General features: G+C 63.0%; 1 protein-coding gene across 4 annotated transcripts in view; it reads right to left on the bottom strand.

Annotated features, from left to right (window-relative positions):
• Positions 1 to 14,405, bottom strand: part of KCNQ1 (potassium voltage-gated channel subfamily Q member 1) — a 299,167-nt gene that overhangs the window by 154,356 nt on the left and 130,406 nt on the right. For all 4 annotated transcript variants that reach the window (XM_046016811.1, XM_046016812.1, XM_046016813.1 and 1 more), the window contains exon 11: positions 10,318 to 10,438. In XM_046016811.1, coding sequence (XP_045872767.1) covers positions 10,318 to 10,438 — 121 coding nt within the window. The remainder of the gene's footprint in view (positions 1 to 10,317; positions 10,439 to 14,405) is intronic.

The following is a 14,405-nucleotide window of genomic DNA, read 5'->3' as shown; positions in this document are numbered from 1 at the left end:
TGGGCCCCCAGCAGCCCACCCCAGGCCGAGCCCTGAAGGAAGTCCCTCTTCATATCCCACCTGCGGCTCCCTTGCTGCAGACGACCCCCAGGCCCCGGAGGAAGCGCCGCCCCGCACCCGTGCCCCCCACCCCCACCCACGCCGGGTCGTCCAGGCCCTGAGATCTGGCATCCGGGGGAGTTAAACATTTACAGGCAGAGACCGACAGCGGCCCGGTAAATGAGACAAGTCCATGATCAGCCACACACGGGGGGCCGGCTGGTCACGCTTAGCTTCTCTTTGACCCCAGTCGCTGGGACCTTGCCACCTGCATGGCCGGGGAGCAGCAGGTGGGAAGCGCGAGCCTCCCGCAGGCCGTCGGAGTCACGGAGGCCCGCGCGCAGCAGGAGTTACAGCTCCGCACGTGCTCGGTGCTCGGGGAGGCCTGGCCCAGAAACGGGGGTGCTCCGGCACCTGGCCGGTCTGCCCGGGGAGAAGCCTGTGGCTTTGCTGCCCGGGCCCCTGGGCCTGCAGCCTCGGGGCGACCCTGAGCGCATGGGCTGGTGGCCACCCTGCCCTGTTTCCTGCCCGCTGGGGTCTCCTGTCCTGGCCGGAGAGGCCAATTTCCTTGTTCCTTCTGGCCAGCTTGGACCTCATGGCTCGGTGTTCGTGCCTTGATGCCTCAACTCCGCCAACCTCTCCTTCTGAGTGTGGCTCACAGTGGACTGAACTGGGGGGGATGCTTTTCCCATGTCCTTTGGTGGGGGGCCTGGTGTGATAGAAACAGCAGGGTAAGGAGCAGGCCACAGCCATGACCAAGGCCTCAAGGACGTGCTCCGCTGCTGTCCTAATAGCTGGGGCCTGGGGCTGGTGCGGGCTGCAGTACAGGTCCCACGAGGACAGACGACCCCCACTGGAACCGCAAAGGAGCACGGGACTTGGAGTCAGGAGCCCCACGGCCTGGCCCCAGCTGTCAGCACCTGGCATGGCCTCTGGGCAGGGTCCCCTCATCTCTGGTGTCGGGGCCCCCATGTCCCCGGCTGCCCATCTCCCGACACCTACAGAAGGATCTTCCCGTCCCACCCACCAGCCCCCGCCTGACGTGGTCCACTTCCAGCACAGAACCCGGGTGGACGGTCGAGTCGTGGTCGGGAGCTGCCGTGGGCTGCGGGGGTCCCCGGGGAGGCCACTCTAGTGACGTCCTCTGAACCCTGTGGACGGCCCCACCCCAGTCCCTCTACACACACCAGCCTGAGTTTAGTCACGCCAGGAGTCTGTTTTCAGGGGCGTCACTCCACCTGAGGCTGCCCCCACCTCGTGAGTCTGGCCCCCTGTTCTTGCTGTGGTCCCGTCCCACAGTCAGGGCCCCGTGAGCCCCCACCTGGAGCCCACCCGCTCAGCTGGGGTTCCATGGGGCAGCTCAAGAAAAGAAGAAAAAAAAAAACATTCCAGCGTTTTAAACTGGAAGAGGTTCCATTCGATCTAGCAGACCCAGAACTGAGGACGACGCAAACGCTAGACCGCCGCCAGAAGGCCCAAGAGAAGAGAAGGTACGAGGGATGCTCCTGGGCCGCCGGATACGGGAGGGGGCAAGATGACATGGGGCCCCACAGCAGCCCGGGCAGGGCCAGGCAGACAAGCCTAGAGCAGGTTCAAAGGCTCGAAGCTAAAGGTCCCAGCGTGACCTTACCTTGCACTTTATCCCCTAGATATGGAGCCCGGCCGTCGGAGCAGCAAGAGGGGGTCGGGGTCGCGGCCGGGAGCTACCACCTCCTGTCCAGGGGCTGAGCTGTGGGCAGCGGGTCCACGACCATACACGAGGCCGTGGGGACGGGCCCTGAGCTCTGTCTCTTGGAACAGCCTTGCCTCCCGCATCTTCCCCGTGTCCTCTCCTGCCTGTGACCTAACCGCAACCTCTGCCTCAGTTTCCCCAGCAGGGCCCCGGAGGACAGCGTTGTGGCAAGTGTTAGACTTCGGAAGGCACAGCCTAGTCTGATCTTACATGATGGTTCGGTTCCAGAGACCGATCAGGTAGAGTCAAAATTACCTTTGAAGATCCCTTGAATCGCCCCTTAAAAATGGCTTCCTGGAGCTGTGTGTCCGTCCCCCCGGAGCTCCGCTGAGTGGCTCGCGCCCCCTAAAGTGGGAGCAGCTCCGGGCAAGCACGGAGGGCGTCCCCGCTCCTCGCCGGCCAGCTCCCCAGTGTCTTTAGAGGGCGCCTCTGGGGCTGCTGCGGTGGGCAAAGCAGACATAGGCTCAGGGGAAGGGCGTGGGGACGCCGGGGACGCGGGGGACATCCAGCTCTGAGGCCAGACTCCTGTGTCCCTCTCCCTTTGCTTCTCTTTCTTCCCTTCCCAGATGGTGCCCCCGGCCTCCCAGGAACCAACCAGACCCGAAATGGTGGAACTGTCAGACCTCCGCCCTGGAGGCAGTCCCTTGCCAAGGACCAGCACCTGGGATGGTCTGTGCCCAGGACACCCACCCAGTCCCAAGAGGCCTGGCCCACGTAAAGGACGACCGCCCAGCCGGGGGCTCTGGGCCACCCCCCGAAGCTGGAAGCTCGGCCGGCCGCCCCGGGTCTCACACAGGCAAGTCGGCCTTACCCAGGAGCCCCCGAGTGGCCTGCGGGTCGATGAGACCCCTCGCCCTCCACACACGGTGGGGCCGGGTCCCCGGTGTGTGCGGAGTCCACCCGGCAGAGGTCCTGGAGGAGGCGGCCACAGAGACTCCAACCGAAGCAGACGCTCTGTGTCCAGCGCGGCTCTCTCCGGCCGACGGGCCACAGAAACAGCGGGGGAGGCACAGACCAGCCAGATGCCAGGCCCCTCGGCCTCCACTGGCTGGCTCCCTCGGAGAACACGCGTCTGCGACGGAGCCCCGACCCGGCCCCTACCTCTCAGGGGACAAGGCTCGGCCCTTCCATGCGGCACTCGCAGACCCACCGTGACAGCTGTGGGTCCCAGCCAATGGCAGTCCCCCCACCCAGCATGACACAGACATGTAGCCTCTGGGGACAGGAGCGCCTGGCGGCCAGGAAGCCTGGGAACACGGAGTCCTGGCTGGGCTGCCCGTGGAGCAGCCCCGGAGAATGGGGCCACGGCCGCACCTCCATGTCCTCCTTTGCACGGGGCCGCGGGCAGGCAGGATGCCCGGCCCACGCCACCCCTCGCTCTGCAGGCGGCCTGTGGCTGCCCTTGGCGGGTAGGCCCGACGGTGCGGAGAACGACGGCAGAAGCACGTCGGGGCACGTGTGGCCACCCACCCCAGAGAGCGGGATGGAGGCCCTGGTCTCTCCCTGCACCTCCCCAGGAGCTGGCCCCTTCCGTCACCACCGGAAGCTGTGGGCTGTCCCCGACGGCAGCCTGCGTTGGGGACAGGACCCCAAGGCTGCACACGGACCCCATCCACCTCCCGCAGAGACCTGCGACCTGGCGCTTTCAGAAGCTCTCAGTGAAGTACAGGGTCTCCCCAAGCGAGGTCTTGCATCCGCTAACGCAGTTAGTCGGGCCAGACCCCCGACCCCACAGCCTCCACGGCTCACACCCGCACCGCGAGGCCCATCTCCAGTCCACGAGAGGATGCCGAGGGTCGGAGAGGCGACTCAATTGCCGCAGTGCCCTCCAGGCCGAACGGATACAGGCCGGCTGGGGTTGCTGGGAAGACCGCGTCTCCGGGCATGGTGAACACCTGAGCACCAGCCAGTGGGATGTAAGGGTCACATCGGCCATGCATGACCATGGTGCCGAAGCCTACGGGACACGGTAAGGAACGCGAGGGCCGGGGGCCACGGCTGCCGAGACCCACTACTGACCCACTGTTGAGAAGACATTGGCTGTCCCCACCCCCATCTGGGAGGCGGCCTGTACCGACAGGAGGCTTTCTGTGGGTGCTGGCCGCAGGGGCAGACGGGGGCCACACAGAGACAGGCAAGGGGTGAGGCAGGGGACCTGGCTGGAGCCTTCTCGACCAGCTGCCTGGACCGGTTACCAAACCCCAGCAGCGACAGAACGAGGCCCTGGCGAGGAGGACATGCTGTGGTCTGAGCCGTGGAACGAAGCGGAGCCACGTGTGGACCGTAGGCCGTGGCGGGGTGGCACAGAGCTGGCAGGGTGGCGGAAAGAGGCTGGCCTTGTCCCTGAAGGCCGAGCCAGCCTGCGTATCCAGCGGGGAGAACGTGTACCTTGACCCCAGCCTCACATTGGATGCAAAAACCGATTCCAGATGGACGGTGAATCGACACATGGAAGGTGAGCTCACGAAGCTTTAGGAAAACCAGCGTATCGCTATGACCTTGGAGTAGTCCAAGTCTCGTTAATACGCCGCGAGCAGCACCGGCCAGAAGGGAAACGTCTGATTCACCTGCGGTTCTCCTGCTCAGCAGAGACGCCCCTCGCGAGAGGAAGGGCCGGCCCGCAGCGGGGCAGGGCGAGGTGGCGGTTCTGCGGTGGGTGCGCGGGGGCACGATCGGCTCCGCCCCCCACGAGCCCTCCCCGGGACACAGGAGACAGACGGACGGAAGACAGAGCAAGTGTACATCGGCGAGGAGAGCTAGCCCCATGTCCGGCGGCCGGAGATGCGAGCATTTTGGCAAAGGACAACATCCGACCCAGTAACACGGGGAGGGGCGCGGCGGCCTCCCCGTCCAGTCCCCGCAGACGACAATGCCAGTCTGATGGCGCGAGGCTGCCCTCGCGAGCTGTGCCGGCGGGCTGGCGGCTGCGCGGGACCGGGGAGAGCGCGCGCGCCGGGGCTTCTATGGAAAGTTCCAGAACGGGCAACGCCGAGTGCTGCTGCCAGAAGCCCAGACGGGGCGGCTGTCCGAAGGCGTGACAGGAAGTGGGAGCACGGGGGCATCCCGGGTGCCCTCACGTGGCCGGGGCTGAGACGGACACTCACCTGCGTGTGGTACACCCCTCAGCCGGGACGCTGAAGCGCCCTATGGGCAAGGATGGGCCTTCCTGGGCCCAACGCGAGAGCTGGACAGCCCAGGCCTGGAGAGGGACTGGGCCTGGCCCCCCACTCGGGCTTCCTGGCCATCCTGCCCTCGGGTCCCCCTCCTTATAGGTTCAGGCCCATGGGGGACCCGCAACCCCTGGAAATGTCTCTGTGGCGACACGGTGCCCTCTGTGAGTCGTTTTTTCCTCCAGCTCGTCTAGGGTATGGACGCCATACCGTTCCTCATACCCTCCGACACTGCCCCTTGCCATAGCCCTGCCCGTGGGGACTGCTGAGCCCTGAGGCACAGACACCCCAGACCGGGAGTTACGGCCACGGCTGCTGAGGGAGTACGAGACCCTCCGCTTCCTCCGGGCCTTCTACCTGGACCGAGGGCACGCTCCCCGGAGCCACGGCCTGCTGAGGCCGGCGGCATCCTCCTCCCGTGTTCAGACGCAGGAAGTGAGGCTCCCAGAGGTTAGGGGGCCCCCGGGGCCGGCCTGCAGCTGGGCCGGTGCGGGCTCAGAGCCAGATGGAGGGCATCTGATTCCCAGTCCTGTCTCTTTCCCACTGAGCCACTCCGCCTCGCTTTTAATTCAATTAGGAGAACATTTAATCCCCCCGTGCATTTCAGAGCCTGGCTGGAGCTGGCCCGGGCTGGGAGGCTCCGACGGGGCCTGTGACTCACGCGGCCCCTCACAGCCCCCCGGGGGGGCTCCCACGGGGCTCCCTTGGCACCTCGTGCAGACAGAGGTGGTCTGGAGCTCCAGCGAAGACAGAACACCAGTCTGGAAAGACACACTGGTCTCATCGGTTCCTGGCAGCCCCCCCACCATCCCCCGGACACTGGCCCCGAGTGGCCTTCTTCGGCCTTTCCCACCAAGATTCGCAGGGCGAGAAACAGAGCAAGGAGCATGGCCACTCGGCGAGGCGCGGAGCCTGGCGCTTCTGTTGGCCTCGGGAGGGAGCTGCAGCAGGCCCCAGGGTCCCCGAAACATCCCAGCCGAGCCGGGCCCATCCAGAGACCTGGCCCCCCAGTCCATGGAGCTGAGCGCAGGGCCGAGCCTGGTGACATTTGCCCCCGTTTCCAGAAGGCACGGGGCTGGCCGTGGCCTCGCTGACAACGCAGAATTCAGGAGACGTTAGTAGTGATGTGGACGAAAGCCAGGCCACAGCGGCCTTGTTGGAAAAGACACACTTGAGCGTTTTGGCACGAGACTCCGCAGGGTCCGGGAGAAAGTTGGAGACATGGAAATTCTAATTAATGCACACGGAGCTGGGTTTGCTCAAGGATGCACAGGCTGTCCTGTCACGGGGGCCCTACAGGCTCACCATTGCCGGGGAGGTGCTCATGGTCACCTTGTGGGGGCCCCCACGGTGCCCCCACCCTGGCCCTGCCTTCCCTCAGCCTCCCCTCCCTGGAAGGCTCCTGGCCCGCTTGGGCCCATGCAGATGCCCAGGGCATCGGGCTCTGCACACCCCCGGCGGAGGAGGACGGGGTGGGGGCAGCCAGTCAGCAGGAGCCTTGCCCAGCCACGCCAGGACAGGGAGACAAGAGGGGCCCAGGCAGCAATCCTGGGGAACGCCAGGCTGCAGTGATCGTGGCGGGCCTGGCCTCTCACACCACCTGCCTGGGGTGTTCATGTGCACCCAAGGGGACGGGTGTGGATTCCTGGCTGGGCTTGGCTGCCGCGGCAGCTGGGGGCGGGGGGGGGGGGTGCGGGGGGGAGCTTCATAGACTTGGCTGCTGTCTCCCAAGGCTGCTAGGACAGGGTACCCAGGCCTCCCCTGTACGCAGGCCCAACCAGAGCCACAGATCCCCGTGCTGAGGCCAGTTCTGACCAGCTCCACCCCGCCCTGCCCAGGCCCTTGCCACCCTGTCTCAGGTGAGGCTTGCCTGGCCCTGAGGCGATCCAGCCCGACTTTGGGCAGGAGCCACAGTCCTGGAGCTCCTTCTGGCCAGGGGCTCCAGGAGAGCCAGAGAGGGTGGGACCCCGTGCTGAGGGCTCAGGCACCTGGTACAGAGGCCCTGACAGCCAGAGGAGGACAAGGCTGCCTGGGCCTCCCTCGGGCGAGGACGGCGGAGGAGTCTGATGGGTGCCGGAGTGACAAGGCAGTTTCAGATGGGGACACCACGTGCAAGGCACAGGGACGCAGACAGAGGGGGCCCTCCATTCCCACTGTCCCACCAGTGGCCCCCTGTGGGCAGAAGGCAGTGGGTGGGGCAGGAGCCCAGGAACTCATCCCCTCCCGCTGGGCCGCGGGGCTCCGTCTTGTCTTGGCCTGCCAGATGCCCCATCGCTACCTTACCCTTGCCCTCGGAAGCCCTGCGGCAAGGCTCTGGGTGAGGGGGACAAGGTGCCGAGAGCTCCAGGTGGAGAGGGGCTCCGGAAAGGTGTGTGTGTCGGGCTGCGGCCCAGCCCCCCGGAGCTGGGCGAGGGCCCCAGGGCTGCACGGGGACACTGGGGCCTGCTCCTGGGGCCCAGGCCACTCTGCCTGCCCAAGCCATGGTGTCCCGGTGACTCGTAGTTTGCACCCGACTTGCTCACCGGCCCCCCCCCCCCATCCCTGCCCCACCAATGGCCAGCAGGCCCCGGAAAGAAGAGCTTCGCCCAGCCCCAGGGACCTTCCCGTAATCAAGGCTGCAGTGACCTCACCACCCTGGGGCCCAGCGGGTGGGGAGAGCGTGAGATGGAAACAAAATGTGTCTTTATTTATGCTTTTAATTTGAATTCTGGAACTGACCCAACGTGGTAATACCCTTAACCTCAGTAAAATGCTGAAGAAAAACGAATCTGTTTTTCAGTGACTGCCTCCCACCCCCCTCTGCCCCCTGCGAGACCTTCGCGCACACACCAGGGCGCGGGCCTCTGTCCCCTGTGCTGGGTCCGCAGGGCTGGGCGGCCTGCAGGAGCCTCCACATGGCCCCGAGCTGCTGGAGCCAAGTTTACTGAGGGGCACAGAGCACCAGGAGCGCTGGGCGGGCGGTGAAGGTGCACAGCCTCCACGCGGGTCCACCGGACGGGCAGGGCCCTGGACAGACGCGGTCCCCACCAGAGCTACCTGCTCTTCCGACCCCGGTGGGGTGGGAATCCGCCTGCCTGCGGCCCTGGGGGCACCGCGGTCCTGAGGGCCCGGCACATCTCTCTGAGCTTCTGTCCCACTGTGTTAGCATGGCTCCCCGAGGCACGGTTCCCTGGCCGAGGACACATCTGTTCAGGCCCCCCCGGCAGCTCCCCTTGACTCTGCTCTGAGCGGACCACGGTGCCTTGACCTCCGTCTCGCGTCACAGACTCGAGGACCCTACCGGCCACTTCTCCCCCCCAGCCCCCCCAACAGTGGGTTCGCACCCAGCCGCTACCTCTGGATGGGGCTGCCGGGAGAAGCCCTTGTAGGTTCTGGCACGGGACCTGGCCGAGGACTGGGGTAGAGGCCCAGGCAGCCGTGGGGCTGACCGAAGACCCCTCCGCCAAGCCAGCCCACCACACGCAGGGGGCCGGCCTGAGCACACCTGCAGCCGGCCGGCGGCAAGCATGGGGCTCCGTGTTCCTCCGGTCTGACGGCCACAGTCCTGGAGGAGAAACGGCCAAGCGTCCCTGGAGATCTGGCTCAGGCCGGCCTGGACTGTCTCTCGGGGCTCCCCGAGCGGGTGGGCGGCCTATGGCCCCCAGACGCCGTGTGCCGACGCGAGATTGCCAAAGGGTGATTCCTGTTGGGGGCAGCTGTGAGCTTGTCCGGGGGGGTGGCTCAGGTCCCAAGTCCTTTGTCAGCCTCACCCTGGGCCCCCCGTGAGGGTCTCGCAGGGTCAGGGAGCTGGAGAGGTCTCACCACACGGCTGCGTTGACGGCGGGGGGCAGCCCTGTCCCTCCCTGGTGGGACTCCGTGTGCGTGTTCGAGGGGCTGAGCCACGGCCGAGAGAATAGAGAAGAGGGGTCGGGGGACAGGACGGGACGGCAGGCCCAGGGAGGCCTAGAGAGGGTCCCCTGCCTGAGGGTCTTGGGTCCCAGCAGGCTCTGAGCGGGCAATGCACCTGTGTGGCGCACACCCTCGGCCGCAGAACTCCAACCGCGACCATCTGTGGTCTCTCCCGTGCCCTGGACTCTGGGAAGGCCGGAGCCGAAGCGGTGAGTCAGCGTTCTGCCTGCGGGCACCGGCCTGCCCCTGGCTTCACACCTGCCCTCCCGCGCACTTACCCAGTGAGCCTGCCTGGTCGTCTCCAGGACAGGTGTGGGCCCAGCAGCCCACTCAGGGGCCGGTCCAGGAGGACGAGTTGCCCCTGCTTCCTAGTGAGCCAGCCGGCTTCTTCCAAGCCGGGGAGCACTGACTGGGGGCCCCCTGCCAGCCACAGGGGGCTGCCCGCCTGCCTATGAGCCCGGGGGTCCTGGAAAGCTGGCCGGCGGGTCCTGCCTGATCACAATACCAGCCCGAGACGGTCCCGTCTTTCTCTCATTCGGGCTATGCGACTCTGCCAGTCCTGCCCAAGCGGCCAGGAGGCCCCACGACCTGGGTCCCCGCTTCCTCGGTCACCTGCGAGGCAACAGCCCAGGGCCTCACCCTGGCAGAGGCGCGCACATGGCTCACGACAACACCGAGACCCCCGGAGGAACGCCGACGGCCTGCCGAGACCGCCCCGCGTCCGCAGGCAGAGGAACCCGTGCGGCCTGCGAGCCTGGGACGGGCCGAGAGGAGCGCACATCCCCACACAGAGGGACTCGCTGGGGGAGTCGCCTGCAGGGCAGTGGCCGGAACCGGCCCAAGTGCCCAACGGACCCCATGGCTCGCCGTCCCCACGGGGTGCCCTGCAGGGAACACTGACTCACCCCTCGTGAGGGGATTGCAGCGCGGCGGGGCCCTGGGGACTGGCCTGGCAGGGCTTCGAGGCGGGGGAGGACGGGCGGGCGTCCCAGGCCAGCTGTGCCTCGAGGGACGGCCAACTGGAAGGCGTGGAAAATCAGCCATTTCCTCCACCTGAAGGAGCCCCTGAGGACAGCAGCGCGACTGGCAGGCGGCGCTTGGCATCTGCCCCGCGGCGGCTCCGGGGTTCTAGGGGGAAACGCCGAGAAACGAAGTCGTCTCTTTTTTGGGGGGTGGGGGAGGAGCCGGGGAGAGAAAAGCAACCTGCTCGGACGCTTGAAGCACAGAAACAAGCGGAAAATGATCAGTTCGGTTTTCTATAAGTCACAACGAGACGATCGTGTTCCCAGACTTGGTGGGAAATGACCCCGCGCACCCCCCCACTCCCCGCTTGGGGCCTGGGTACTGGGTCTGGCCCCTGGCAGCGGGGGGCCGGCGGCGAGTGGAGACCCCCAGGCGAGCAGGCCTGAGCCCCGGGCCGGCAGCAAGGCGGCCCCTCTGAGCCCCAGGCCCCTCCGGCGCGACCCAGGTGGGCACGCGGGGACTCACTGTGACACGTGGGTGATGGGCGCCAGCAGCGTCTCCCCCTCTAGGTCCAGGTCCTCGGCGAAGCTGCTGGTCCTCATGAAGTGGGCCGGGCTCACGTCCAGCAGCATGGGGCTCTTCCTGGCTGTGGGGAAGGGCGTGGGGCAGCACGTGAGGTCTCCGAAGAAGGCTCAGGGTGTCCGGTGGCCCAGAGCCGGGCTTAGGCGCCCACCCCAACGGGACGGATCTGCACGCCCTGAGCCTCCCCCAAACCGGTAAGACATCCACCCGCAGAGCTGGGTGAGGACTGGGGACAGCTCGTGTAGCTTCCACCCTGAGGATCTGGGGGGCGGGCTGCCGAAAATGGCCCCCACGTGCCTGAGGCCTCAAAGGCCTGTGACGCCTTCGCAGGGGGAGGACTGCCCAGGCTGGGCGCTGGTGTCCAGGCCTGTCCCCAGACTCACAGTTGACACTCAGGTCAGTAAAGCTCAGCTGATAAGCACAGGTCCGAGAGACCCTGAGTCCTGCCACCACACTGTCACTCTTGGGCACACAGAGAGCCTTGCATCCGGGATGCCCCGAGCTGGTCTGCCCACGAGGAGCCAAAAGCTGGGAGACGGGGGACAGCCACAGAACCCTGGACCCCCACCCCGTGCAGGCCATGGAGCCACACCGGCCACCCAGACCCTAAAGGAGGTGTGGGAATGACTGTGTCCCAATGGCCCGGGTCAGAGTCCTGGGCGTGCCCCAGCAACCGGACGCAGGTTCGCGGTGCTGATGAGAACACCCGCCGTCCCACACGTTCAGTAAGGACTAACTTTTCTTTCCTCCAGTTTAAGATTCTGCTGTAAGAGAAGTGAGTGCTCATGTAGAAGGTACAACAAGGCCAAGATTCATGAAGGCCGGCCTCCTCCAAGGTCCTCTGTGCCAACTGCCCAGGAGAGTCCTAGCTCACCATCCCTGCTCATCGGAACTGCTGACACCAGGTGAGAGTCTCTTTTCATACACACGTGACTTCCCTGCGCCTCTCACGCTGCGACTACTGCTCTCCTCTTCCTACGGGTATGTGCATGCGGACCCGTGTTTGGGCAGCTGGGCGGTGCCCGCGGTTTATATCAGCCTCAGCTCCTGCAGCCCCTCGTGCTAGGTGGACACTGAGCCCCGCTAGCTTTAAGCTACTGCTTTGAGCAAGGGCACACCCCGCATTTGTAGGAGAACCTGACGTTGGCACGGGTGAGGGGTGCTTCCCAGGTAGTTGCAAGAGTTTTCCCAAGAAGCTGTAGTGATTCAGACTGCGCCAGCGCCGTGACTGTGACAGGTTGCCCACGTCTGCGCCCAAGCCAGCCCTTGGCGCCCTTCCCAGGGCCTACTGGGCATGGAGGAGGGTGAGGAAGCTGTTTTTCCTTTCAAGCTGAAGGCTTTTTGTGGCTCTCAGAGGCTGTTTGGACTCTCTGTTGCAGAACTGAATTGCCTGTTCATATCTTTTGCTCATTTTTGCTTCTCAGCTTGGACTTGTTTACTGATGAAAGATACTAACCTTTTGTCATGTAAGGTACAGAAGTCTTCCCTAGGCTAGTAGCCTCTGTATATGGTTGTTTTTATCATAAGAAATATTTTATGCATCTAAAGCAATACACCTATGTTTTGCTTTATGTGAAAGAAAGATTTTCCCACTGCAAAGGAATACAACTATCTCCTAAATTTACTTGTGATATAAATGTATGAATGTCGTGTATGTGAATTTTAATACATTTACCATTTATGCCTAACATTCTGGGTGTTCACCAACAATCTGAAAGTGTAAAAGTACCGTCTATAACCTTTTTTTAAGTTTATTTTTGCTTTTATTTATTTTTTATTATATCATATACAATCTTGAGAAACTAATGTAAAACATAAAATACAAAATTTCTTGAGGAAGACACAGAAGTCTATCTCTGGACCTTGGGTTTGGCAGTGAGTTTTGAAGTACAACACTACGAGTTCAATCAGTGAGACGAAAAAGTTGACAAGTTAGACTTTATCAAAATTAAAGGTATTTGCTCTGCAAAAGGCTCACTGCTGAGGGAAGCAAACGTAAGCTCTGGACTTGAAGAAGGTGTTTCCATGTCTCCTATTTGCCCAAGGACTTGTGTCTAGAATATATAAAGAACCCGGGCAACATGAGAGCAGGAAAGCCACCAACCCAGTTTAAGAAATGGATTACAAGTAAGCGTGGAAAAAGATGTTCTGAGTAACACAGCCATGCTGGGAAAGAGCTCAGCGGTGTCTTCTGAGGTTCAGTGTGCGCTGGCCGTGCAACCTGGTGGTCCTTCTCTCCGATACTGACCCAAGTACATGGAAAATTTACGCTCGACAAACCTGTACATCAATGCACACAGCCACTTCACTCAAAATCGCCCAAACCTGGCAACAGCCGAGATGTCCCTCCACAGGTGAGTGGGTAAACAAGCAGTTTAATAGCCACACAATGGAACGCTGCCCAGCAACCGGAAGAGATGAACCGACTGTTCGTGCGGCAACACGGCTGACCCTCACACGCATTTCTCAAGGCCGTGAAGGAAGCCAGATGTAGGGGCTCCGTGTTCTGTGACCCCGTTTCTACGACACTCTGGAAAAGCAGAGCTACTAGGACCTAGAGCAGATCAAGGGTTGCTCGTGCCTGTGGGGGCGGGCGCGTCTGACTCCCCAGAGGTTGCACCAGGGCATTCCTAGGGCTGTGGAACTTCTCTCTGTGACGCTCTGGTGGTGGATCCGTGAATCCAGGCATTGTCAAACCCACAGAACCGTCTCCCAAGAATGAATGTTGCTGTATGCAAACCAGAGAGAAAAGGAAAAATCAACCAGCCTGTCGCAGGACCCTAGGAACGGAAGCGTCCTGGGACAAGTGAATTCCGTGTGATGAATGTGTGACATCGCACCACGTAGCGTGGAAAGGATGGGAAGACGGCGGTCCCTGAGGCTCGGGAAGCTGTCTCAGATTGTCATAAACACAGGGCTCTAGTTGGTAATCTTATTTCTCATAGGGAAACTACGGGTCAAACAAGTACATAAATTATCGATAACGGGAACCAGGTTTCTCACTCTCTGAGAGATGCTGTAGGAAAAAGTGTGTCATCAGGAGGGACACAAATGACCCCCGCGGTGGAGATTTCCGTATGAACCCGTGTTGCTCTTCCTGTAGGCACAGCTATAAATGCAGACACGTGCATGTCCTTGGCTTATGGACGTACATATGCTTCCTTGCTCTGTCCGCGGGGAGGCCCCAGAAGCAGTGACGACCCGAGAGCCATGAGCGCCCCCAGGGCCAGATCCTGGTTTCTAAACACCATCCCCTTTCCGGTTGGGGGAACCAGCACGCTCTGGCTGAGGATGAGGAGCCTGGCGTTACCGTGAGGGGCTCAGAAGGAAGTGAAAGCTCCACGTGGGTGGGGGCGTGTTGAGCGGGTACGGGAGCCAAAGGACCCTCGATCCTGGGGTCGAAGCCAGAGCAGCCTGAACCACAAGACGAATAACAATTAGTATCAAACTATAGCTCAAAACCCGAGAATCCCTGAGTTCGTCCTGATAGAGACAAGTGGATAACCGGAAGAGAGGACACTAACTTCCACGGATAAACGCCCAAAGCGGTCAGTGGGACTGGCAGCCAACAGGCAGAGTATCTCCCCACAGGAGCCCCTTCGTGGCTGGGGGGTCCTAACGCTGACTCGTTCCCACCCGGTCCCGCAGGAGGTGGCGCGCCAGGCGCCTCCCCTCAAGGACAGCGGACTCAGTGACCCACTCCCAATGAGGCCACGGAAAGGGGGAGGAGCCATCTGACACGACCTCAGCTCAGAGGTCAAGGGTAGCAGCACCAGCGAATCACGTTGCTGTCGTGAACCCCGACGAGGTGTGAAGCATCTCACGTCTGCTCCTGGCACACCCATTAGCCCAGTGTCCCCCGAGGTCCCAGAGGAGCCCGACGGCAGGACGCGGACTCCCGGCCAGCATTCCTCACCAATGCCAAGGTCACAAAACTGAGCCAAGACCGAGGAGGAGGCGTCACACCTCAGAAAAGACCCGAAGACTCACTGGATGTAAACGTACCACAACTGACGGAACAAAGGACAGTA

The sequence above is a fragment of the Meles meles genome, chromosome 8, assembly GCF_922984935.1.
Source record: "Meles meles chromosome 8, mMelMel3.1 paternal haplotype, whole genome shotgun sequence".
NCBI lineage: Eukaryota > Metazoa > Chordata > Mammalia > Carnivora > Mustelidae > Meles > Meles meles.
The sequence above is the reverse complement of the archived record's forward strand: the minus strand, read 5'-3'. Positions and strand labels throughout refer to the sequence as shown.